This window comes from Ursus maritimus (genome assembly GCF_017311325.1).
Source record: "Ursus maritimus isolate PB19 chromosome X unlocalized genomic scaffold, ASM1731132v1 scaffold_X1, whole genome shotgun sequence".
In the NCBI taxonomy this organism is placed as follows: Eukaryota; Metazoa; Chordata; class Mammalia; order Carnivora; family Ursidae; genus Ursus; species Ursus maritimus.
This window is the reverse complement of record NW_024423319.1, coordinates 63589155-63615368: the sequence shown is the minus strand read 5'-3', so window position 1 is coordinate 63615368 and position 26214 is coordinate 63589155. Positions and strand designations below refer to the sequence as shown.

Genomic DNA, 26214 nt, shown 5'->3' with positions numbered 1-26214 from the left:
TGAAAGAACACGACAAGGCCACAACCACAAATCTAAGCAAAACGGATGTAAGTAATATGCCTGATAAATAATTTAAGGGAATGATCATAAGGATACTTACTGGACTTGTAAAAAGAGAGGAAGACAATAGTGAGACCCTTAACAGAGAGATAAGAAATAACAGAGCAGAGATAAAAGGCTCAATAAACGAAATGAGGGGTGCCTTGTGGATCAGTTAAGTGCATCTGCCTTCAGCTCAAGTCATGATCCCAGGGTACTGGGATGGAGTCCCGTATTGGGCTCCTTGCTCAGTGGGGAGCCTGCTTCTCCCTCACCCTGCCCCCCTCCCCGCTCATGCGGTCTATCCCACTCTCTCTCAAATAAATAAATAAAATAAAATAAAATAAAATAAAAGGGTTCAATAAATGAAATGAAAACAGGTTAGATGGTATGAACAGCAGCCCAGAAGAAGCATAGAAATGAATTAATGAACTAGAAGACAGAGTAATGGAAAGTAATCAAGCTAAACAAAAGAGAGAAAAAAATATTATGCAAAACAAGAACAGACTTAGGGAAATGAGGGACTCCATCAAGCATAATGACATTTGTATTATAGGAATCCCAAAGGAAGATGACAGTGAAAAGAGGGCAGAAAATTTATTTGAAAAAATAAAAGCTGAAAACTTCCTTAATTTGGGGAAGGAACCAGATATCCAGATCCAGGAAGCACAGAGAACTCCCAACAAAATCAACAAAAGTTGACACACACCAAGACATACTGTAATTAAACTGGCAAAATATAGTGAAAAAAATTTTTAAAGCAGTAAGACGAAAGAAGAAAGTAACATAAAATGGAAAACCCATAAGGCTACCAGCAGCTTTTAAAGCAGAAACTTTACAGGCAAAGAGAAAGTGGCATGATATATTCAAAGTGCTGAATGGAAAAATCTGTGACTAAGAATACTCTATCCAGAAAGACTATCATTCAAAAGAGAAGGTGAAATAAAGAGTTTCCCATACAAAGAAAAACTAAAGGAGCAAGAAATATTAAAGGGGATTTTTTCAGTTGAAAGGACAGACCAAAAGGATTAAAAATAAATATTTCTGTAAAAAATCAGTAAAGGAACAAATAAAAGGATGTAAAATATGACACCACATACCAAAAACACGTGGAAGAGAGGAGTAAAGAATGGGCTCGAACTTAAATGACCATCAACTTAATACAGACTGCTATATGCAGAAGAGGTTATATAAAACCCTAATGGTAACCATATATCAAAACCACTAATAAACATGCAAAGAATAAAGAGAAAGAAATCCAAATATATCACTAAAGAAAATCAGCAAAACATGAAAGAGAAAAAGACATGAAAGGATCAAAGAAAATCATCAGAAACAACCACCAAAGAAATACTAAAATGACACTAAATATGTAACTATCAATAATTACTTTGAATGTAACTGGACTAAGTGCTCCCAAAAAAGACACAACGTGACAGAATGGATTAAAAAAAAAAAAAAAACCCACCCACCCATATGCTACTTGCAACAAACTCATCTGAGATCTAAACAAACCTGAAGATTAAAAGTTAAGGGATGGAGAAACATCTATCGCTCAAATGGATATCAAAAAAAAAAGGGGGGCGCCTGGGTGGCACAGCGGTTAAGCGTCTGCCTTCGGCTCAGGGCGTGATCCCGGCGATCTGGGATCGAGCCCCACATCAGGCTCTTCCGCTAGGAGCCTGCTTCTTCCTCTCCCACTCCCCCTGCTTGTGTTCCCTCTCTCGCTGGCTGTCTCTATCTCTGTCGAATAAATAAAAAAAAAAAAAAAAAAGGAAAAAGCCAGAATAGCAATACTGTATCAGACAATATAGAGTTTAAAACAAAGATGGAGCAAGGGACAAACTAGGACACTATATAATCATAAAAGGGAAAATTAAAAAAGATATAACAATAGTGAATATTTTTGCACCCAACATGGGAGCACCCAAATACCTAAAATAATACATAACAAACATAAAGGAACTAATTGATAATAATACAGTAATAGTGGGGATAGGGGCGCCTGGGTGGCTCAGGCAGTTAAGCGTCTGCCTTTGGCTCAGGTCATGATCTCAAGGTCCTGGGATCAAGCCCCACATTGGGCTCCCTGCTCAATGGGAAGCCTGCTTCTCCCTCTCCCTCTAATGCTCCCCCTGCTTGTGCTCTCTATCTCTCTCTCTGTCAAATAAATAAATAAAATCTTAAAAAAAAGAAAAAACAGTAATAGTGGGGATATTAACACCCCACTCGCATCAATGGACAGATCATCTAAACAGAAAACCAACAAGAGGGGCGCCTGGGTAGCGCAGTCGTTAAAGCGTCTGCCTTCGGCTCAGGGCGTGATCCCGGCGTTCCGGGATCGAGTCCCACATCAGGCTCCTCTGCTGGGAGCCTGTTTCTTCCTCTCTCACTCGCCTGCTGTGTTCCCTCTCTCTCTGGCTGTCTCTCTGTCACATAAATAAATAAAATCTTTAAAAAAAAAAAAAAAAAAAAGAAAACCAACAAGAAAACACTGCCTTTGAATGACACATTGGAACAGATGAATTTAACAGATATACGTAGAACATTCCATCCTGAAACAGCAGAATACACATTCAAGTGCACATGAATTCTCCAGAATACATATGACATATTAGCCCACAAAACAAGCCTCGACAAACTCAAGAAGACAGAATTCATACCGTAAATCTTTTCTGACCAAAATGCTATTAAACTGTAAGTCAACCATAAGGAAAAAATCTAGAAAATAACAAATACATGGAAATTACATAACATGCTATTAAACAATTAATGGGTCAATCAGGAAATAAAAGAAGAAATAAAAAACTACATGGAAACAAATGAAAATGAAAACGCAATGACCAAAACCACTGAGATGGAGCAAAAACAGTTCTAAAAGGGAAGGTTACAGCAATACTAGATACCTTAAGAAGCAAGAAAAATCTGAAACAAACAACCCATCCTTACACCTAAAGAAGCCAGAAAAAGAACAACAAATAAAACCTAAAACCAGCAGAAGGAAGGAGATAATAAAAATTACAGCAGAAATAAATGATTCAGAAAGTAAAAAATAAAATAGAAAAGATCAATGAAACAAGGAGCTGGTTCCTTGAAAAAAAATCCATAAAATATATAAACCTCTAGCTAGACTGAGAAGTAAAAAAAGAGAAAGTACTCAAGTAAATAAAATTCTAAGTGAGTAAAATTCTAAGTGAGAGGAGAAATAATCAATGACATTATAAAAATACAAACAATTATAAGAGAATATTATGAAAAAATACATACTAAAAAAATGGACAACCTAGAAGAAACGGATAAATTCCTACAAAAATATAAACTGCCAAAACTGAAAAAGGAAGATACAGAAAATTCCATTACAACCACAACCAGCAAAGTAATTGAATCAGTAATCAAAAAAACCCTAACAAACTAAAGACCAGGAAAAAAGGTCTTTATACGTGAATTCCACCAAACATTTAAAGAAGAGTTAATACCTATTCTTCTTTACTAGAAAATATAGAAAAGGAATAAAAACTTCCAAATTTATTCTATGAGGCCAGCATTACCCTGATTAAAAAAACAAAGACATCACTAAAAAGGAGAACTACAGGCTAATATCCCTGGTAAACACTGATGTAAAAATGTTCAACAAAATAATAGGAAACCAAATCCAACAATGCATTTCAAAAATCATACACCATGATCAAGTGCGATTTATTCCTGGGCTGCAAGGGTCAGTCAATACTGGCAAATCAATCAACGTCAAACATCACAAAAATAAAAGAAAGGATAAATACCATATAATCATTTCAATAGAGCAGAAAAAAGATTTGACAAACTACAACATCCATTCATGATAAAAACCTTAAACAAAGTAGACTTAGAGGAACCATACCTGAACATAAGAAAGACTCTACCAAAAAACCGCTAGAACTGATAAACTCAGGGAATTCACAGTACACAAAATCAACAAACAAAAATCTGTTGCATTTCTATACACCAATGATGAAGAGGCAGAAACAGAAATTAAGAAAACAATACAATTTACAACTGCACCAAAAACAATAAGATACCCAGGAATAAGCTTAACCAAAAGACCTGTACTCTGAAAAGTAAAAAATACTGATGAGAGAAACTGAAGATGAAGAAATGCAAAGACAGTCCATGTTCATGGATTGGAAGAACAAAGACTGTTAAAATGTCTGTGCTACCCAAAGCAATCTACACATTAATGCAATCCCTATCAAAATACCAGCAGCATTTTCCACAGAGCTAGAACAAACAATCCTAAAATCTGTATGGAACCACAAGGATCCCCAACAGCCAAAGTAATCTCGAAAAAAGAAAAGCAAAACATAAGTGCACCTGGGTGGCTCAGTTGGTTGAGCATCCGACTCTTGGTTTCAGTTCGGGTCATGATCTCAAGGTCTTAGGATTGAGCCCTGGGACAGGCTCCGTCCGCACTCAAGAGGGAGGCTGCCTGGGATTCTCTCCCCACCTCTCCCTCTACCCCTCCCCCCACTCATTCACGCACTCATTCTAAAATAAATAAATATTGAAAAAAAAAAAAACAAGAAAAGCATTATAATTCCAGATATCATATAATTCCAGACATTACAAAGCTGTAGTAATTGAAACAGTATGGTACTGGCACAAAAATACACACAATAAAAACCCAGAAATAAACCAACAATTACATGGTCAATTAATCTTTGACAAACTAGGAAAGAACATCTAATGGGAAAAACACAGTCTCTAGAAGAAATGGTATTGAGAAAACTAGAGAGTGACACGCAAAAGAAAGAAAATGGACCACTTTCCAACACCATACAAAAAGATAAATTCAAAATGGATGAAAGACCTAAATGTGAAACCTAAACCCATAAAATTATCTGAACAGTGCACAGGCAGTAGGTTCTCTGATTGGCTGTAGGAACATTTTAAGAGATATGGCTCTGAGTCAAGGGAAACAAAAGCAAAAATAAACTATTGGGCTTCATCAAAATGGAAAGCTTCTGCAGAGCAAAGGAAACAATCAACCAAACTAAAAGGTAACCTTCACAACCGGAGAAGGTATTTGTAAATAACATATCTGATAAAGGGTTAAGTATCCAAAATATATAAAAAACCTTTAAAACTCAACACCAAAAAACCCAAATAATCCGGTTAAAAAATGTACACAAGGCATGAACAGACATTTTTCCAAATATAAACAGATGGCCAACAGACACAGAAAAGAAGATCAACATCACTCATCAACAAGGAAAAGCAAATCAAAATAACAATGACATAGCACCTTAACCCTGTCAGAATGGCTAACGTCAAAAACACAAGAAAAAGAAGTGTTGACAAGGATGTGGAAAAAAGGAACTATATTGCTCTTTTGGTGGGAAAACAAACTGATACAGCCACATTGGAAAATAGAATGGAGATTCCTCAAAAAGTTAAAAAGAGAACTGCTCTACGGTCCAGCAATCACACTACTGAGTATTTACCCAAAAAAATAGAAAAAACACTAATTTGGAGGCATATATATATACCCCTATGTTTTAAAAAGCATGATTTACAATTGCCAAATTATGGAAGTGGCCCAAGTGTCCATCCATAGATGAATAGATAAAGATGTGAGATACACACACACACACACACACACACACACACACACACACACATAGGACTATTATTTAGCTGTAAATAAGAATGAAACCTTCCCATTTCCTACAACATGGACGGAGCTAAAAGCAAAATGCTAACTGTACTAAGTCAGAATAACAAAAATATCACAGGATTTCACTCATATGTGAAATTCAAGAAACAAAAAAATGAACACTCATATGTGAAATTTAAGAAACAAAAAATGAACAAAGGGAAAAAAAGAAGAGAGAGACAAATCAAGAAACAGATCCTTAATTATAGAGAACAAACTGATGATTACCAGAGGGGAGGGTGGTTAAGTGGATGGAATAAATAGATAATGGGGACTAAGAGGTGCCCTTGTCATAATGAGCGTTGGGTGATTTATGGAATTAGTGAATAACTATATTGTATACCTGAAACTAATATAACATTGTACATTAACTGAATAGAATTAAAACCTTAAAAGCCAATGCAGGGGTGGTTCAGTACCCACAAATCAATGTGATATGCCACATTAATAAAAGAAAGCCTAAGAACCACATGATCTTCTCAATAGATGCAGAAAAAGTATGACAAAATAGAGCATCCTTTCTTGATAAAAATCCTCAAGAAAGTAGGGATAGATTGGAACCTACCTCAGCATCATAAAGTCCATATATGAAAGACTCACAGCTAATATCATCCTCAACGGGAAAAAACTGAAGAGTTTTCCCCTAAGGTTAGGAACATAACAGGGATGTCTACTCTCACCACTACTGTTCAACATAGTACTGGAAGTCCTAGCCTCAGCAATCAGACAACAAAAAGAAATAAAAGGCATCCAAATCAGCAAGGAAGAAGGAAAACTTTCAGGCTTTTCGGACAACCGGATACTCCATAGAAAACCCGAAAGACTCCAACAAAAAATTGATAGAACTGATACAGGAATTAAGCAAAGCCAGGATACAAAATCAATTTACAGAATTCTGCTACATGTCTATACACCAATAATTAAGCAGCAAAAAGAGAAATCAAGGAATTGATCCCATTTACAACTGCACAAAAAAACATAAGATACCTAGGAATAGCCTAACCAAAGAGGTAAAAGATTTGTACTCTGAAAACTACAGAACACTTACAAAAGAAATTGAAGAGGACACAAAGAAATGGAAAAACATTCCATTCTCATGGAAAGGAAGAACAAATATTGTTGAAATGTCTATACTACCCAAAGCAATCTACACATTTAATGCAATCCCTATCAAAACACCATTAGCATTTTTCACAGAGCTAGAACAAACAATCCTAAAATCTTTATGGAACCACAAAAGACCCCAAATAGCCAAAGCAATCTTGAAAAAGAAAAGTAAAGCTAGAGGCATCACAATTTCAGACTTCAAGCTGTATTACAAATCTGTAATCATCAAGACAGTACAGTACTGGCCCCAAAACAGACACATAAACCAATGGAACAGAATAGAGAACCCAGAAATGGACCCACAACTATATGGTCAACTAATCTTTGACAAAGCAGAAGGAATCCAATGGAAAAAAGATAGTCTCTTCAACAAATAGTGCCAGGAAAAATGGACAGCAATATGTGAAAGAATGAAGCTGGACCACTTTTTTCCACCATACACAAAAATAAATTCTACATTTATTCCACATTTAGGATGAAAGACCTAAATGTGAGACAGCAAACCATCACAATCTTAGAGGAGAAACCAGGCAGCAACCTATTTGACCTCAGCCATAGCAACTTCTTACTAGACACGTCTACAGAAGTAAGGGAAACAAAAGCAGAAATGAACTATTGTGACTTCATCAAGATAAAAAGCTTCTACACAGCAAAGGAAACAACAAAACTAAAAGGCAACCTACTGAATGTGAGAAGATACTTGTAAATGACATATCGGAAAGAGGTCTAGCATCCAATATCTATAAAGAACTTATCAAACTGAACACCCAAAAAACAAATAATCCAGTTAAGAAATGGTCAGAAGGCATGAACGGAGATTTCTTCAAAGACATGAAAAAAAATGTTCATCACTCATCATCAGGGAACTATGAATCAAAACCACAATGAGATACCACCTCACACAGGTCAGAATGGCAAAAATTAACAATTCGGGAAACAACATATGTTGGCAAGGATGTGGAGAAAGGGGAATGCTCTTACACTGTTGGTGGGAATGCAAACTGGCGCAGCCACTCTAGAAAACAGTATGGAGGCTCCACAAAAAAGTTAAAAATAGAACTACCTTATGACCCAGCAATTGCACTACTAGATATTTATTCAATGGATAACAAAACTACTGATTTAAAGGGGCACATGCACCCCTATGTTTACAGCAGCATTATCAACAATGCCAAATTATGGAAAGAGCCCAAATGTCCACTGACTCATGAATGGATAATTAAGATATGGTAAATATATACCATGGAATATTATTCTGCCATCAAAAAGAATGAAACGTTGCCACTAGCAAGGACATGGATGGAACTAGAGTGTATTAGGCTAAATGAAATAATTTAGAGAAAGACAAATACAAAATAACTTCACTTATATGTGGAATTTAAGAAATAAAAAAGATGAACATAGCAGAAGGGAAGGAAAAAAAGGGGATAAAAACTGAGAGGAGGCAAACCATAAGAGACTTACCTATAGAGGGTGGTTGGAAGGGAGGTGGGATGAAGTGGGAGGATGGGCTAAATGGGTGAGGGACATTAAGGAGGGCACTCGTTGTGATGAGCACTGTGTGTTATATGTAACTGATGAATCACTAAATTCTACCCCTGAAACCAATACTACACGATATGCTAAGTAACTTGAATTTCAATAAAATCTTGGAACAAAAAAAGAACCTTAAAAGCCAAGAAAACTGGTTAAATGGTTAAAAAATAAAAAATAAAGTGTTCCGACTCACTTAATCTGTAATTATTATCTCATGGCTCAATATTACATATATATATTTAAAAATATATATATTATATACATATTCACTAATGTCACATCTGCTACAAGTCCTGCCAATCAGAAATTCAGTATTTTAATAGTGAAAAATATTTTATATTCTCATTACTATAGGATCACAGATTATTAAATATTTTAAGGAATATCATTTCAACGTCAGAATCGTTGCAGTTTTTACTGGCTATGCCTTGTAATCCCATTCCTTCACTTCATTAGGATCTCTGCTCATACACCACTCCTTAAAGTTGCATTCCCTCTCTATTTCTCTGAACACTTACTACCTGAAAGTACCTATTTCTTATTTGGTTAAAATCTCTCAACCGTACTACAATATAAGCTTCCTGAGAGTGGGATCTTGTTATTCTTGTTTACTGCTATCTCCAGACCCTGTAACTCTGCCTGGGACACAGAATAGAATCCAACATATATTCTTGAATTCATGAATGCACAAGAACAGAACACCTTCAAGTTCTTACCTGTAAAGTCTTACCAAGGCCCATGCAGTGTGCTAGAATGCATCCTGAACCTGGAGATTTCTTTGTTTTTTTTACAGATTCACAGCAGCAATCCCACATAAACTGAACACCTAAAAATGATAGCTTCATTAAGTTTAAAGATCCAAGTAAAAAATCTTCCTTCATAAACACATCAAAAACATTAACTAAAACTTCCATAGAAAGAGAATTTTAAAATGAGATAAAGAATCTCATATGTATATATGAGATCCCCCCACCCTCACTAAAGTTAATTAGGAAAAAAAAGAAGACAGTAAACTGAAGCATACAACAGGGCGACTTTCCTTCTTCATTCATCTTATCTATCACAGCAAACCTTCATTCCATGGGACAATCCGAAGAATCATATGAATAATCTAAAATAGAAATGTTATCTAAAATTTTATCTAATTTATAGATTCCTATCAAGTATTCTTTCAGGTTTATTGAGTTGATTAGGAAAACTACCCAGGAGATAATTTATCATTTCTCCTTTTATTCAATAGTAAAGACTAAACAAGAAAGGGGGCTCACTACCCAAGAAGTAGAACTGTACAACTTCCCTTATGAGTTCATTCACATACACACTCAAAACTGACTTACTGATTCCACTTTAACAAAATAGAAAATAGGGATAATTTGATATCTTTCGAAATACCAATGTCAGAATATTATTAACAAACACACCTGAAAATGTTGAAACAGCATTTCCCAAAGGCTTTTAGCTAATGGTGGTATCTCTCCCTACCCTGTAGCAGCCCTTACCCAACCACTGCAGACTACATGAAATCCACTTGCTATATATACCCATTTGTATGTGGCACTTATTTCCCCTTCTATAACACTCATTTTCTTTGCAATCATTCAACTGTTTCTCCTCACTTATTTATGAGCTCCACAGGGGGCTGGGTTCATGTTTGTTTTGCTCACCAATGTGCCTCTAGTGCTTAGCAGAATGTGAGGCACACAGGAGACACCAAATATTGGTAAAACTTGATTAAAAATGCTTTAATCATGGAACATCTGGTTCCGCTGGTTAAGCATCCAACTCTTGATTTAGGCTCTGGACTTATCTCAGGGTCATGAGTTCAAGCCCCACGTTGAGCTCCATGCTGGGCAAGGAGCCAACTTAAAAAAAATGCTTTAATCAGAAAATTGTTTCTTACCATCTACTTGATGTGGTTTCAATTTGATAACCATATTTCTATGAACCTGCACTAAAGGTTCTTTGGTTTCTTCATCTTCATCTAAAACCAACTTGGTTGTTATTGGACACTTGGTGGGTGAAGCATCTTCAATTTCTATCACCTACGAGAAAGGGAATTAGTTAGCGAACTCATAGAAATCTTTCAAACAATGGTGGAGTACTAGCATTACTAAAGGAAATTTTCCAAAATATAGACACAACTACTTACACACCACACATCCAGTATTTTGGTTCAATAAGATCAGAACAGATCACAGGTTAACACATGTTTTCCAAAATTAATACTTGTACAAGACTTTGAACCACCGTGGAAATATCAGTAATTTAGCTCATCAGTTCTCACCCAATATATCTCAACACACATGATAGGTAAAGTTGTGAGAAAATCAGTGCTCTAAAATAAACTATAGTACCACCTACAAATTTGAATAGACACATGGCTCCCAAACAAGGATGGTTCTCTTTTTCAAGAAGACATCTAAAAATGTTCAAGGGCACTTAAGGTTGTCACAATGACTGGTCAGGACTGGTATTTAATGTAGGCAGAGAGGAAAGTAAATACAGATGTTCAATAATATAAAAGACAATCCCAAACAAGAACTGTTCCACCCAAAATGCCAAACGACTCCCACTGCAAAACTGTAAATATGTGTTGCGAAAAAGAAAAACTTTTAGAAACACTGGTTTGAGAACCACGGGCTCAAAAAACATTTACAAAAACATAAAATATCCTCTAACTGCAAAAGCGAAACAATTATCTCAAGTTTCTTAAGAAAAAGCTTAAACAGATATAAATACACATGAATACATGTATGTGTATACATTTTCTGCTGTCTTATCCCAATATCATCCATTACATACTATCCCCACGAACTATATAAGGTAGGTACAAATATGCCCATTTTACAAATAAAAAGAAGTGGAAGACACAGAAGTTACATAACTTATATAAAGTCATACAATTAATTAAATATTACAACACTACGATACCCAGAGGGTCAGACACTAGAGTCCTTGCTCTTAAACACTACATGATACTACCTTAATAAAGGAAATGCTTGTATAAACAAACAGTTTTATGATTCCATGAAAACCAATAAAGATTCATGATTTTGTTTTTTATAAAATTCATGATTTTAAAAATACAGACATTATGATATTTAAGGAATACGATTTACCCAGTATTTTCTTTCTTATTTAGAAAACTGTAACTATGATTACTTAATATTTACCAGAGAAATTTTCAAATGTAAAAAAAAAGTAGAATAGCATACTAAACCCTGTTACCCATTATCCAGCTTCAAATATTATCAACTTCTGGTTAGTTTCTTTTCACTGATAGCCTCCTGCCCATTCTCCAACTCCTCAGATCCCACATATGATTTTGAAGCAAACATTCAGAAAGCATGGAATTTCATCTGTAAATGTTTTTAAATTTCTCTTTAAAAGGACACTCTCTTTTTTAAACTCTAAGTAAATTATCATTATTGCACATAAAAAATTATAAGTCACAAATCTGTGATAAACTACCTGAATACATACTGCACCTACATAAAAGTGTAAATGACATACAAATAAAGATTAATACTAGGTGACACCATGGTGGAGTAAAAATACCATGGGCCACTGAGGTCCAAACCCCATTTTAAGAACTTACTTAAACCCTCCTAGCTTCAGATTTTTTCACCTACAAACTGGGAAAGATTATAAACAGCTCTCACGGGGTTGTTGTGGAGATTAAGTAAGACAATGTATGAAAAGTAACTGACGTAGACTAAGTAGTTGCTAAATTTTTATTGTATCCTAGCTTGGATGTGTCCAAACTTCATATCACTGGGGCAAATTCATTAATCAAACTGGAAAATTCCCTGAATGTCTTGTCATTTTTGGAAGCTGTAGCAGACGGAATCATAAAATGGTCCCTAAGATCCCATCCTCTGGTGTAAACACCCTGTATAGTCTGATGCCTCTGAGTGTGGTTGAGATCTGTAAATATGATGGGATATCATTACCATAATTGAGTTAGTAATCAGTTGGATTTGATTTAATCAAAAAGAGGATTCTCCTAGGTGGGCCAGACCTAATCAAAATGAGCCCTTTAAAAGACTGAAGTGTAAGAAATGCTCTCTTACTAGTCTTGAAGCCATGTTGTGGAGAAGTGTCTAGGAGCTAACAACCTCAATGCTACAACTACAAAAAACTGAATTCTGATAAAAAGGGAGCTTAAAAAGGACACAAAGTCATATATGAAAATCTGAGCTCTGGCTAACAACTTAATATCTACACTGAGCAGGTAACCAAGTAGAGCTGTACTCACTTAAGCCACTCTGAAATTCCTGACTTACAGGACTGTGACATAATAACACTGTCTTAAGAGGGTAAGTTTTCGATAATATTTTAACACATGACTAGAAAAATAATAAAACACAATGCTATAAGTAAGACTTCGGAAGCATATGTTCATTAGTGATTTGCAAGATATTTTTGTTATTAGGTGCTGTCTTTGGACTGAGAATTAGTGAATCTTCATCCTGAATGTAGGAGGAGATAATCTTTTTTATCATTTTTTTTTCTTCACCATCATAAGTGTACTCTTTATTCCTCGACCCCTATTTCCCCCAAGCCCCTGCCCACCTCCCCTCTGGTAACCATCAGTTTGTTCTCTATAGTTAAGAGTCTGTTTCTTGGTTTGTCTCTCTTTTTTTCCTTTACTCATTTGTTTTGTTTCTTAAATTTGACATATGAGTAAGATCATATGGTATTTGTCTTTCTCTAGGTGACTTATTTCGATCAGCATTATACTCTCTATCTCTAGACATGTCACTGCAAATGGCAAGATTTCAATCTTTTTATGGCTGAATAATATTCCATATATATATATATATATAAAACACTTTTTCTTACCCATTCATCTATCAATAGACACTTGAGCTGCTTCCATAGTCTGGCTACTGTAAATAATGCTGCAATAAACACAGGGGTCCATGTATCCCTCTGAATGAGTGCTTTTGTATTTTTGGGGTAAATACCCAGTAGTGTGATTCCTGGATCACAGAGTAGTACTATTTTTAATTTTTTGAAGAACTTCCACACTGTTTTCCAAAATGGCTTTACCAGTTTGCATTCCCACCAACGTGCAAGGGGGTTCATTCTTCTCCACAGCCTGGCCAACACTTTTTGTTTCTTGTGTTTTTCATTTTAGCCATTTTGACAGGTGTGAGGTGATATCTCAATGTAGCTTTGATGTACATTGCCCTGATAATCAGTGATGTGGGACATACTATAATGAAATGTTGTTGAATCACTACATTGTACACCTGAAACAACTAAAACACTGTATGTCAACTATATTTAAATAAAAAAACAAAAATACAAAAGGGATTTAACAATAGAATGAGCATACAGAAGAATTAATAAGCATGAAGGTGGCAAGTAAAATTATAAACCTACGGAACAGAAAGAAAAAAGAATGAAGAAAAATGAAAGACTAAGCAACTTGTGGGACATCATCAAGTGGACCAACATATACATTAGGAGAGTCAAAGATGAGAATGAGAAAGGGGCAAAAAGATTATTTGAGGAAATACTTGCCCAAAACTCTGCAAAAGTGAGTCAAGACCAGAATCTACAAATCCAAGAAATGTAACAAACTAGAAGTGAGATAAACTAAAAGAGACCCAGACTGAGCACATTATAATCAAAGCTTTGAAGGCCAAAGACAAAGAGAATCTTGAAAGTAGCTAGAGAGAACTTGTCAGATACAGGGACCATCAATAACATTATCAGCTGACTTCTCATCAGAAACTGGAACATTCTCTTCACCAGACACAAAGATAAACTCAAAATGGATGAAAGACCTCAATGTGAGACAGGAATCCGGAGCATAGGAAGTAAATTCTTCAACATCAGCCACAGCAACTTCTTTCAGCCATGTCTCCAGAGGCAAGGAAAACAAAAGCAAAAATGAACTTTTGGGACTTCGAGATAAAAAGCTTCTGTACAGCAAAGGAAACAATCAACAAAACTAAAAGGCAACCCAAGGAATGGGAGAAGATATTTGCAAATGACGTATCTGATAAAGGGTTAGTGTTCAAATTCTATAATAAACTTATCAAACTCATAAACCAAAACACAAATAATCCAGTTAAAAAATGGGCAGAAGATATGAAGCGATTCCTCCAAAAAAGACATCCAGATGGCTAAGAGACACATGAAAAGATGCAGAACATCACTCAGAATCAGGGAAATACAAATGAAAACCAAGATAAGATACCACCTCACACTTGTCAGAATGGCTAAAATTAACAACACAAGAAACAACAGGTGTTGGCGAGGATGCAGAGAAAGGGGAACCCTTTTGTACTTGGTGGGAATGCAAACTGGTGTAGCCACTCCGGAGAACATTATGGAGGTTCCTCAAAAAGTAAAAAATGGACCTACCGTACACTCCAGCCATTGCACTACTAGGTATTTACCCAAAGGATACAAAATACAGATTCAAAAGGGTACATGCACCCCGATGTTTATAGCAGCATTATCAACACTGGCAAACTATGGAGAGAGCACAAATGTCCATGAACTGATAAATGGCTAAAGAAGATGTGGGGTGTGTGTGTGTGTGTGTGTGTGTGTGTATACATAAAACCTTGTATACATACACACACACACCCACACACACTGGAATATTACACAGTTAACAGAAAGAATGAAATGTTGCCATTTGCAATGACATGATGTAGCTAGAGTGTATTATGCTAACCACAATAAGTCAGAGAAAGACAAATAACATATGATTTTATATATATGTGGAATTTAAGAAACAAAATAGATGAATATATGGGAAGGGAAAATAAAAAAGAGAGAGGGAAACAAACCATAAGAGACTCTTAAAGGGGGCGCCTGGGTGGCTCAGTCACTTAAGCATCTGCCTTCAGCTCAAGTCATGAGCTCAGGATCCTGGAATTGAACCTGCACGGGGTTCCTTGCTCAGCGGGGTGTCTTCTTCTCCCTCTCCCTCTGCCCCTCCCCCTGTTCATGCTCTCTCTCTAATAAATAAACAAAATCTTTAAAAAGAGAGAGAGAGACTCTTAAAGATATAGTACAAACATCTGGGGTGATGTATGGAAGTGGGTGGGGGATGAGCTAGAAGGGTGATGGGTATTAAGGAGGGCACTTGATATGACGAGCACTAGGTTTTGTATGTATTGGCTAAGTCACTGAATTCCATTCCTGAAGCCCATACCGCACTCTATGTTAAGTAACTAGAATTTAAATAAAAGTTTGAAAAGAAAAAAGTAAAAATAGAAAAATAAAAACATGCAAAAACCTTGAATACACATTTCTCCAAATAATATACAAATGACTAATATGCATGTGAAAAAATGTTCAACATCATTAGTCATATAGAAAATGCAAATCAAAACCATAAGACATCACTTCACATCACACCTGGCAGAATGGCTAAAATCAACAACCCAAGAAACAACAAGTATTGGCAAAGAGGGAGCAGTCAGGGGAGGGGGGCGGGGGAATGGGATAGGCTGGTGATGGGTAGTAAGGAGGGCACGTATTGCATGGTGCACTGGGTGTTATACACAACTAATTAATCATCGAACTTTACATCAAAAACCAGGGATGTACTGTATGGTGACTAACATAATATAATAAAAAATATTATTATAAGAAAAAAAAGAAAGAAAGAAAAACTGTTGGTGAAACTGTGGAGAATTAAACCTGTATGCACTGCTGGTGGCAACACAGAATGGTGCAGATGTTGTGGAAAGTGGTATGGCAATTCCTCAAAAAATTACATCCAGAACTGCATTATGTTCAGCAATTCCACTTCTATGTATATAAGCAATGGAATGGAGATATTTGTATACCCGTGTTTATAGCAGCGTTATTCACAATAGCCAAAAGGTGGAAGAAATCCAAGTACCCACCAACCGATAAATGGATAAATAAAATGTGATATACGTGTACCATATATTATTCATCCTTAGAAAGTAATGAAATTCTGACAGTTAATATAAAATGGAGGAATCTTCAGAACATTATGCCACGTGAAATAACCTGGACAGAAAAGGACAAACATTTATATGAGGTACCTAGAACAGGCAAATACTTAGAGACAGAAAGTAAAAGAGAGGTTAAAAGGGGCTGGGGAGAATGGGGATTATTTTTATATGCGTACAGTCTTCCATTTAGGATAATGGTAAGTTCATGAAAACAAAATGGTGGTGATGATTGCACAACACTGTGAATGCACTTCATTGAACTGTGCACTTAAAACACTTAAATTGTAAACAATTTTTTGAGAGTGGGAGGTGGGAGAGGCAGAAAAAGAGGGAGAGAGAGAGAGAGAGAGGGATAGGGATAATCTGAAGCAGGCTCCACGCCCAGCATGGAGCCCAAGGTGAGGCTCGATCTCACAACACTGAGATCATGACCTGAGCCGAAGTCAAGAGTCGGACACTTAACTGACTGAGCCACCCAGGTGCCTCAGTAAATATTTTTTTTAGAAAAGGAGCCAAAGAAGCACAACAGAAGTCATTCTAACATGTAAAAGGATACTCCAATTTAGTGAAAAATGTTCATAAAACCTAAATGTCCCTCAAAAGAGGTTTGGAGATAAAAGGACTGACGGTACTATACTCATTCAACAGATAAGTTGTACCACAGTTATGGGCAGACACAACATGTAAAACTTCCCAAACACTAAGGAAAAGGAAAAAAGTCAAGTTGAAGAAAACCACAAAAATATATAAGATAGATCACTGCATTCCATGGTAGGTCGAAAACAAATGTACACTTATGATCAGTACATTTCACTGAATGTAAATTTTACATAAAAAGGAAAGCTTGTAAGTCTTTATAAATTCCAGCTCATGATATGCATGCTAGGAGCACCTGGGTGGCTCAGTAGGGTAGAGCGTCCAACTCTTATCTTGGGTCAGGTCCTGATCTCATGGTTGTGAGTTTGAACCCCACATTCAGCTCCATGCTGGGTGTGCAGCCTACTTAAAAAAAATTTTTTTAATTTTTAAAAAAGAAATGCATGCTAAAGCATTTGGGTTAAGTGAAATGATGTCTACAACTGACACTAAAATTCATAAGAAATGTAATAATGGATAGAGAGATTACAGATAAATAGCAATGTAATAAACCAAGTATACTAAAACATTAATGGAAGACTCAAGGAAGTGAGTTTATGGGAGATCACTGAAATTCTGTTCACCTTGGTGTATATTGGAACTTTTCATAATAAAACGTTAGAACAGAGAGATGGAGTAGATATATTATCATCACATAAAGTAGATAAGATTTCAGATAAAGGAAAATTACAAAGATAAAAGGGTACATTACTTATTGATAATGCATCAATTCACTAGAAAGACCACAATCCTACATGTACATGTACCTAACAACAGAGCTTCAACACACAAGAAGACAAGACTGAGAACTGCAAGGAGAAAGAACAAATCAACAATTATCCTTGGAGACCCCAACACTGCTCTCTCAATATTAGACAGAACATCGTTAAAGATATAGAAGACCTGAATATAATCAACCCGCACAACTTAATTAAAATTTACAGAATACTACAACTAGAAACAACAGAATATATAAAAGGAAAAAAAATAAAATATATACACCATTTCTAGGATTTAAATTAGAGAAGACTCTGAATGCAGTAAAAGTGAAACAAAAAACATCAAAATTCATACAGCACAGTGTTTAAAACAGTAAGGGAATTTATACCATTAAATGTATATATTTTTTAGAAAGCAAGATCTAAAATCCACCTTAATTAGCTAGAAAAAGAAGAGTAAATGAAACCAAAAGAAGATGGATAAGATAAAAATAAGAGTGGAAATCAATTAAATGGAAAAAGGTGAAAAAATAGAGGAATCAATGAAACCCAAAGTTGTTGTTTTTAAAAATGATAGTAAAATTGCTAAACCTCTAAAGAGACTAAACAAGGAAAAAGGATAAAACACAAACTATCAACAACAGAATGAAAGATGAGATACCAATGACAAAGCCTACAAAAAACACGTAAAAAAGAATATTATGAATAAATTTACACCAATAAATTTGACTATTTAAGTGAAATGGACAAATTCATTAAAGACAAAGTTTACCAAAACAGATCTAAGGAGAAACAGTCTAAACAGCCTTACATTTATTAAAGAAACTGAAGCTGTTAAAAAAAAAAAAAACACAGAAAACTACAGGCCCATGACTTCACTGGAGAATTCTATCAAACTTTTAAGAATGAAGTAATATCTATTCTACAAATATTCTTTAAGAAGATAGAGGAGGTGGGAACACTTCCCTACTCACTTTATATAAGAATAGTATCACTCTGATAGCAAAACCAGAAACATATGTAAGAAATCTACAAAGGAACACGCAATTTAACACTGATGTAAAAACTGTTCAAATATTAGCATAAGAAATACAACAATAGAGGGCCCTGGTTGGTACAGTCGTTTAGGCACCCGGCTCCTGGTTTTGGCTTGGGTTGTGATCTCATGGTTGTGGGATCTAGCCCTGCTTTGGGCTCTGCACTCAGTTGCAGAGTCTGCTTGAGATTCTTTCCCTCTCCCTCTGTCCCTCCCCCTCCCACTCACGCTCATTCTCTCTTGCTCGCTCTCAAACACATAAATCTTTAAATACAAAAAGAAATACAACAATATATAAAAAGTGTAATGTACCATGACCAAGCAAGGCTTATTCTAGGAATGCAAAACTGATTTTCTAGATTACCAAAACAGATACATTAAAAATCATTTGAAGAAAGTAAGCATCCACCACCACACCTGGCAGGTGGTCTCGGTCAGTACCAACTCCCCTCCCCACCCTGGCAACCAGGCTCCCACCCTACCACACTTCACAGGTGGCCTCAGCTGGGACTGGTGTCCCTCCAAAGTGGCACCTGAGGGTGATAGTTCCTGCGGATGACAGTGGCTAACCCTGCCTACCTGCACACCTGCAACAGCCTCAGCCCAGTCACAACAGTAAGGTGCAGGCAGCCTACAGAAGGGACAGCCCTGGTGGGCCTGGTTCTGGTTGACTATTGGAGATTGCACTTCTGGGCCACAGAGGATGCCTTCTACATAAAGCCACTCCTTCAAGACCAAGAGCAGTAGCTATTCTAATACATAAAAATGAACACAAAGAGGCAAAAAGAGGAGACAGAAGAACGTGTTCCAAACAAAATAACAAGACAAAACCTCAGAAAAAGAACTAAACAGAGATAAGCAATTTCCTGATAAAAAGTTCAAAGTAATGGTCATCAAGATACTCATCAAACTCAGGAAAAGAACAGATAAACACAGTAAGAACTTTAACAGATAGAAAACATTTAAAAAGAACCAATCAGAGCAAAAGAATACAATAACTATTATTGTATATTTGATTAAAGAAATTGAAGATGATACAAATCTATGAAAAGATATACCATGCTCATGGATTGGAAGAATTAATATTGTTAAAATGTCCATACTACCCAAAGTGATCTACAGACTCAACGCAGTATCTATCAAAATAGATAGCATTTTCTACAGAACTAAAACAAAGAACCCTAAGATTTGTATGTAATCAAAAAAGACCCCAGACAGCCAAAACAATCCTGAGAAAAAGAACAAAGCTAGAGGTATTTGGAAGTAGCACCAGATTTCAAACTATACTACAATGCTATAGCTACAAAGCTAATAAAAACAGTATGGTACTAGCACAAAAAAACAGATACATAGACCAGTGGGACAGAAGTGAGAACCTAGGAATAAACCCACACTTATACAGTCAATTAATCTACCATGAAGGAGGTAAGAACGAACAATGAGAAAAAGATGCCATCTTCAATAAATGTTACTGGGCAAACTGGACTGCTTCATGAAAAGAATAACTAAACCACTTTCTTATACCCTGCACAAAAAGAGGCTCAAAATAAAGTCCTAAATGTAAAAGCTCAAACCCTAAGACACCTAAAAGAAACCAGAGGCAGCAAACTGTAGGACATAAGTCTTAGCAATACCTTTTTGAATCTATATCCTCAAGCAAGGGCAACAAAAAGCAAAAATAAACAACTGGGACTAAATCAAACTAAAAAGCTTATGCACAGCAAAGGTAGACATCAACAAAACGAATAGGGAATCTAATGGGAGAAGATATTTGCAAATGATATGCCCGATAAGGGGTTAATATCTAAAATATATGAAGAACTTATACAACACAACATATACACACACAGAAACAATACAATTACAAAATGGGCAGAGAACCTGAACAGTCATGATTCAAAGAAACACAAATGGCCGGGAGACACATGAAAAAAATGCTCAACATCACTCATCATCAGGGAAATGCAAACCAAAGCAACAATGAGACATCATCTCACACCAATCAGAATGGCTAGTATCAAAAAGACAAGAAATAACAAGTGTTGATGAGGATGTGGAAAAAAGGGAACCCTCATGCACTACTGATATGGGAATAATAATTTGTACTACTATGGGAAACAGTATGGAGGTTCCTCAAAATGATCAAATAGAGCAATCATACAATCCAGCTATTCCACTTCTGGGTATTTATCCAAAGAAACTGAAAACACTAATTCAAAAAAAGATATAGGCACCTCTATGGTAGTTGCAGCATTATTTACAACAGTCAAGATATGGAAACAACCTAAATGTCCATCAATAGATAAATGGATAAAGAAGTGCTGTGTGTGCCCGTGTGTGTGTGTGTGTGTGTGTGTGTGAGTGTGTATTACTCAGCTATAAGAAAAAAATATTTGCGATAATATGGATGGACTTAGAGGGCATTATGCAAAGTGAAGTAATTTAGAGAAAGACAAGTACCATATGATTTCACTTATATGCAGAATGTATAAAAAAATAAAAAAACACTCAAAAACAGAACAAACTGGTAGTTGCCAGAGAGGAGGGAGGTAGAGCGGATGAGTGAAGTAAAAGCAATCAAGAGGCATAAACTTCCAATTATAAAATAAATAAGTCACAGGGAACTAAAGCACTGTGAATACTAAGTATAGGGAATATAATCAATAATATTGTAATAAAACTTTGGTGACAGATGGCAACTAGAATTACAGTGCTGATCATTTCATAATATAGAAAAATGCTAAATGACTATGTTGTTCACATGAAACTAATATAATATTGTATATCGACTGTACTTCAATTAAAAAAAGAGAAATTAAGAGGTACCTGTGCCTCAGCCGGTTAAGTGTTTTGACTCTTGATTTCGGCTAAGGTCATAATCTCAGGGTCATGAGATCAAGCCCTGTGCTGGGCCCTGCACTGAGCCTGGAACCTGCTTAAGATTCTCTCCTTCTATCTCCACCCCTCCCTGCCCCACACGTGCGCACGCACACTGTCACTCGTGCACACACATTCTCTCTCTCTCTGTAAAAAAGAGTGAGAGAAAAATCACATCCATTTATAATTTTAAAACAGAGATTAACAATAGATATGAAAAAAACTAGTAAAGTGGTTATTTATATAAGGACATGACTGTAAAGGTAGAAAACAGTCAAGAATCTATAAAAAAGCTACTAGAACTAGTTAAGAGAATTTAGCTAAATCACAGAATACAAAGTCATTAAATCAATTGACATTTATCATGACATCAAAAAACATACACTACTTAGAGATAAATTTAGCAAAATATAAGCTAGATTTATATAATGAAAAGTACAAAACATTGCTAAGAGAAATCAAAACACTAAATAAGTGGAGAGACATACTATATTCATGTAACTGGAGAAAAATACTCTTAAGATGTCACTGATATAAAGATCCAACACAATCCCAATAAAAGTTCCAGAAGGACACTTGTGAAAAGTGGCAAGATGATACTACAATTTATATGGAAATGCAAGTAACAGTTAATAGCCAAAACAATTCTGAAAAAGTAGAACAAAGTTATAGGAGTTACAGTATCTGATATCAAGATTTACTATAAAAGGTTACAGTAATCAAAACAGTATGGTATTAGAACAACCACGGAATCAGCCTGAGACGCAGGAAGATACATCTGGATCTCTACAAATGAACATCTCCAGCGCTGAGTATTGAGGTACGAAGAGGGAGCCGTGAAACCGCGCACGGATATCAGAAGATAAACAGAAGGGGGACAAAGGACAGAGACGCGCCGGCCCTGGAAGTGAGGGCTGGGACGCCGGCTGTGGGGCACACATCCGGGACGCTGTAGGGTTTAGCAACACCAACAGAAACAGAGTTAAAGTGGCCAGAAGACCCCAGTGGAGAGCGGTCTGCGATCCCTCTGTTCTGAGACAGAGGCTGGGATTCGGCTACTGCTGCTCTGACACTCAGAAGAGACACAGCAAACCGCCAGGGAAAGCCGCCAGAGAATAAAAGCCTGGAAATACCAGCTCACAATGTGCCCATCGCCAACCCCCTCGCAGGGGAAAGGGAGACTCTACCCAAAGAGGGTTGCCTGAGTATTGCTGCAGCAGGCCCCTCCCCAGGAAGGCAGGCTGAAAAATCAAGAAGCCCGCATCCCTAAGATCCCTATAAAACAAGTGCACACTGCATGGGTCCTGATCAATAATTTGGGCTCTGAGCAACCCCACAACCTCTCCTCCTCAGAATGACGAGAAGGAAAAATCCTGCCCAGCAAAGAAAAGACAATGAGTCTGTGGGCTCTGCCACAGAACTAATGGATATGGATATAACCAAATTATCAGAAATGGAGTTCAGAGTAACAATGGTCAAGCTGATGTGTAGACTTGAAAAAAATATTAATGAAAATATTAACGAGAATACAGAATCTCTAAGGGCGGAAATGAGAGTGAATCTGGCAGAAATTAAAAATAATATAAATCAAATGCAGTCAAAACTAGATGCTCTGACAGCCAGGGTAAATGAGGCAGAAGAACGAATTAGTGAATTGGAAGATGAGATGATAGAAGAGAAAGTTAAACAGAAACTTGGATCAAAAAAATCCAATCTCAAGAATGTAGATTACGGGAGATTACTGACTCAATGAAATGTTCCAATATCAGAATCATCGGCATCCCCAAGGGGGTGGAGAAAAACAGAGGTCTAGAAGAGATATTTGAACAAATTGTAGCTGAAAACTTCCCTAATCTAGCAAGGGAAACAAACATTCGTGTCCAAGAGGCAGAGAGGACCCCTCCCAAGCTCAACCACGACAACACTACACCACGTCACATCATAGTGCATTTGGCAAATATTACATCCAAGGATACAGTATTGAAAGCGACCAGGGCAAAGAAATTTCTCACGTACCAAGGCAAAGGTATCAGAATTACATGAGACCTATCTACACAGACCTGGAATGAGAGAAAGGGTTGCGGGGCTATTTTTTTTTGAATGATTTTTTATTATATTATCTTAGTCACCATACAGTACATCCCCGGTTTCCGATGTAAGGCTGATGATTCATTAGTTGTGTATAACACCCAGTGCACCATGCAATACGTGCCCTCCTTACCACCCATCACCAGCCTATCCCATTCCCCCACCCCCCTCCCCTCTGAGGCCCTCAGTTTGTTTCTCATAATCCATAGTCTCTCATGTTTCATTCCCCCTTCTGATTACCCCCCCTTTCTTTATCCCTTTCTTCTCCTACCCATCTTCCTAGTTTTTATGTTCCATAGATGAGAGAAATCATATAATTGTCTTTCTCTGCTTGACTTATTTCACTTAGCATTATCTCCTCCAGTGCCGTCCATGTTATAGCAAATGTTGAGAACTCGTTCTTTCTGATAGCTGAGTAATATTCCATTGTATATATGGACCACAACTTCTTAATCCAGTCATCTGTTGTGGGCATCTCGGCTCCTTTCACGATTTAGCTTTTGTGGACATTGCTGCTATGAACATTGGGGTGCATATGGCCCTTCTCTTTACTACGTCTATATCTTTGGGGTAAACACCCAGTAGTGCAATGGCTGGATCATAGGGTAGCTCAATTTTTAACTTTTTAAGGGACCTCCACACTGTTTTCCAGAGTGGCTGTACCAACTTGCATTCCCACCAACAATGTAGCAGGGATCCCCTTTCTCCACATCCTCTCCAACAATTGTTGTTTCTTGCCTTGTCAATTTTTGCCATTCTAACTGGCGTAAGGTGGTATCTCAGTGTGGTTTTGATTTGAATTTCCTTGATGGCTAATGATTTTGAACATTTTTTCATGTGTCTGTTAGCCATTTGTATGTCTTCATTGGAAAAGTGTCTGTTCATATCTTCTGCCCATTTTTTGATTTGTTTATTTGTTTCTCGTGTATTGAGTTTGAGAAGTTGTTTGTAGATCTTGGATACCAGTCCTTTATCTGTAGTGTTATTTGCAAATACATTCTCCTATTCTGTGGGGAGACTGTTTCCGTGGCTGTGCAGAAACTTTTAATCTTGATGAAGTCCCATAAATTCATTTTATCTTTTGTTTCTCTTGCCTTTGGGGATGTATCATGAAAAAGGTTGCTTTGGCCGATGTCGTAGAGGTTGCTGCCTATGTTCTCCTCTAGAATTTTGATGGATTCCTGTCTCACATCGAGGTCTTTCATACATTTGGAGTTTATTTTTGTGTATGGTGTGAGAGAGTGGTCAAGTTTCATTCTTTTGCATGTAGCTGTCCAATTTTCCCAGCACCATTTATTGAAGAGACTGTCTTTTTCCCACCGGATGTTTTTTCCTGCTTTATCAAATATTAGTTGCCCAAAGAGCCAAGGGTCCATTTCTGGGCTCTCTATTCTGTTCCATTGGTCTATGTGTCTGTTTTTGTGCCAGTACCATGCTGTCTTTGTGATCACAGCTTTGTAGTACAGCTCGAAATCCGGCATTGTGATGCCCCCAGCTTTGTTTTTCCTTTTCAACGGTTCCTTGGTGATTCGAGGCCTTTTCTGCTTGATACAAATTTAAGGACTATTTGTTCCAGTTCTTTGAAAAATGTCCTCGGTATTTTGATCGGGATAGCATTGAAAGTGTAGATTGGGTGTTATACACAACTAATGAATCATCGAGCCTTACATCGGAAACCGGGGATGTACTGTATGGTGACTAACATAATATAATAAAAAATCATTAAAAAATAAAATAAAATAAAGCTCTTTCAGAGAAAAACATACAGCCAAGAATCCTTTATACAGCAAGGCTATCATTCAGAATTGATGGAGAGGTAAGGACCTTCCAGAATCGCCAGTGACTGACCAATTTTGTAACCACAAAACCAGCCCTACAGGAAATGTTAGGGCAATTCTACAAAAGTTAAAAGTGTGTTTCAAAAGTGTTAAAAGTTAAAAGCCCCAAGAGTGATACAGAACAGAAAGTCACAATCAATAGAAACAAAGACTTTACAGGCAACATGGCATCATTAAAATCATGTTTCTCAATAATCACTCTCAATGTAAATGGCTTAAATGCTCCCATAATATAACACAGCGTTGCAGATTGGATAAAAAGACATGACCCATCTATTTGCTGTCTACAAGAGACTCATTTTGAACATAACGATACATCCAGACTAAAAGTAAAGGGATGGAATACCATCTTTCACGCCAACGGACCTCAAAAGAAAGCTGGGGTAGCAATTCTCATATCAGACAGATTGGATTTTAAACTAAAGACTATAGTTAGAGATACAGAAGGGCACTATATTATACTTAAAGGATGTATCTAACAAGTGAATATGACAATTGTAAAGATATATGCCCTCAACAGGGGAGCAGCAATATATACAAGCCAACTCTTACCCAGAATAAAGAGACGTATAGATAATAATACGTTAATAGTAGGGGACCTCAACACTCCACTATCAGCAATACATAGATCACCTAAGAAGAAAATCAACAAAGAAACAAGAGATTTGAATGCCATACTAGACAAGTTGGA

At 36.6% G+C, this 26214-nt stretch overlaps 1 protein-coding gene across 7 annotated transcripts in view; it reads right to left on the bottom strand.

The window, feature by feature from the left end:
- Nucleotides 1-26214, bottom strand: part of ATRX (ATRX chromatin remodeler) — a 345341-nt gene that overhangs the window by 146084 nt on the left and 173043 nt on the right. For all 7 annotated transcript variants that reach the window (XM_040630434.1, XM_040630447.1, XM_040630441.1 and 4 more), the window contains 2 exons: nt 10272-10413; nt 9088-9197 (listed from right to left, as the gene is read on the bottom strand). In XM_040630434.1, coding sequence (XP_040486368.1) covers nt 9088-9197; nt 10272-10413 — 252 coding nt within the window. The remainder of the gene's footprint in view (nt 1-9087; nt 9198-10271; nt 10414-26214) is intronic.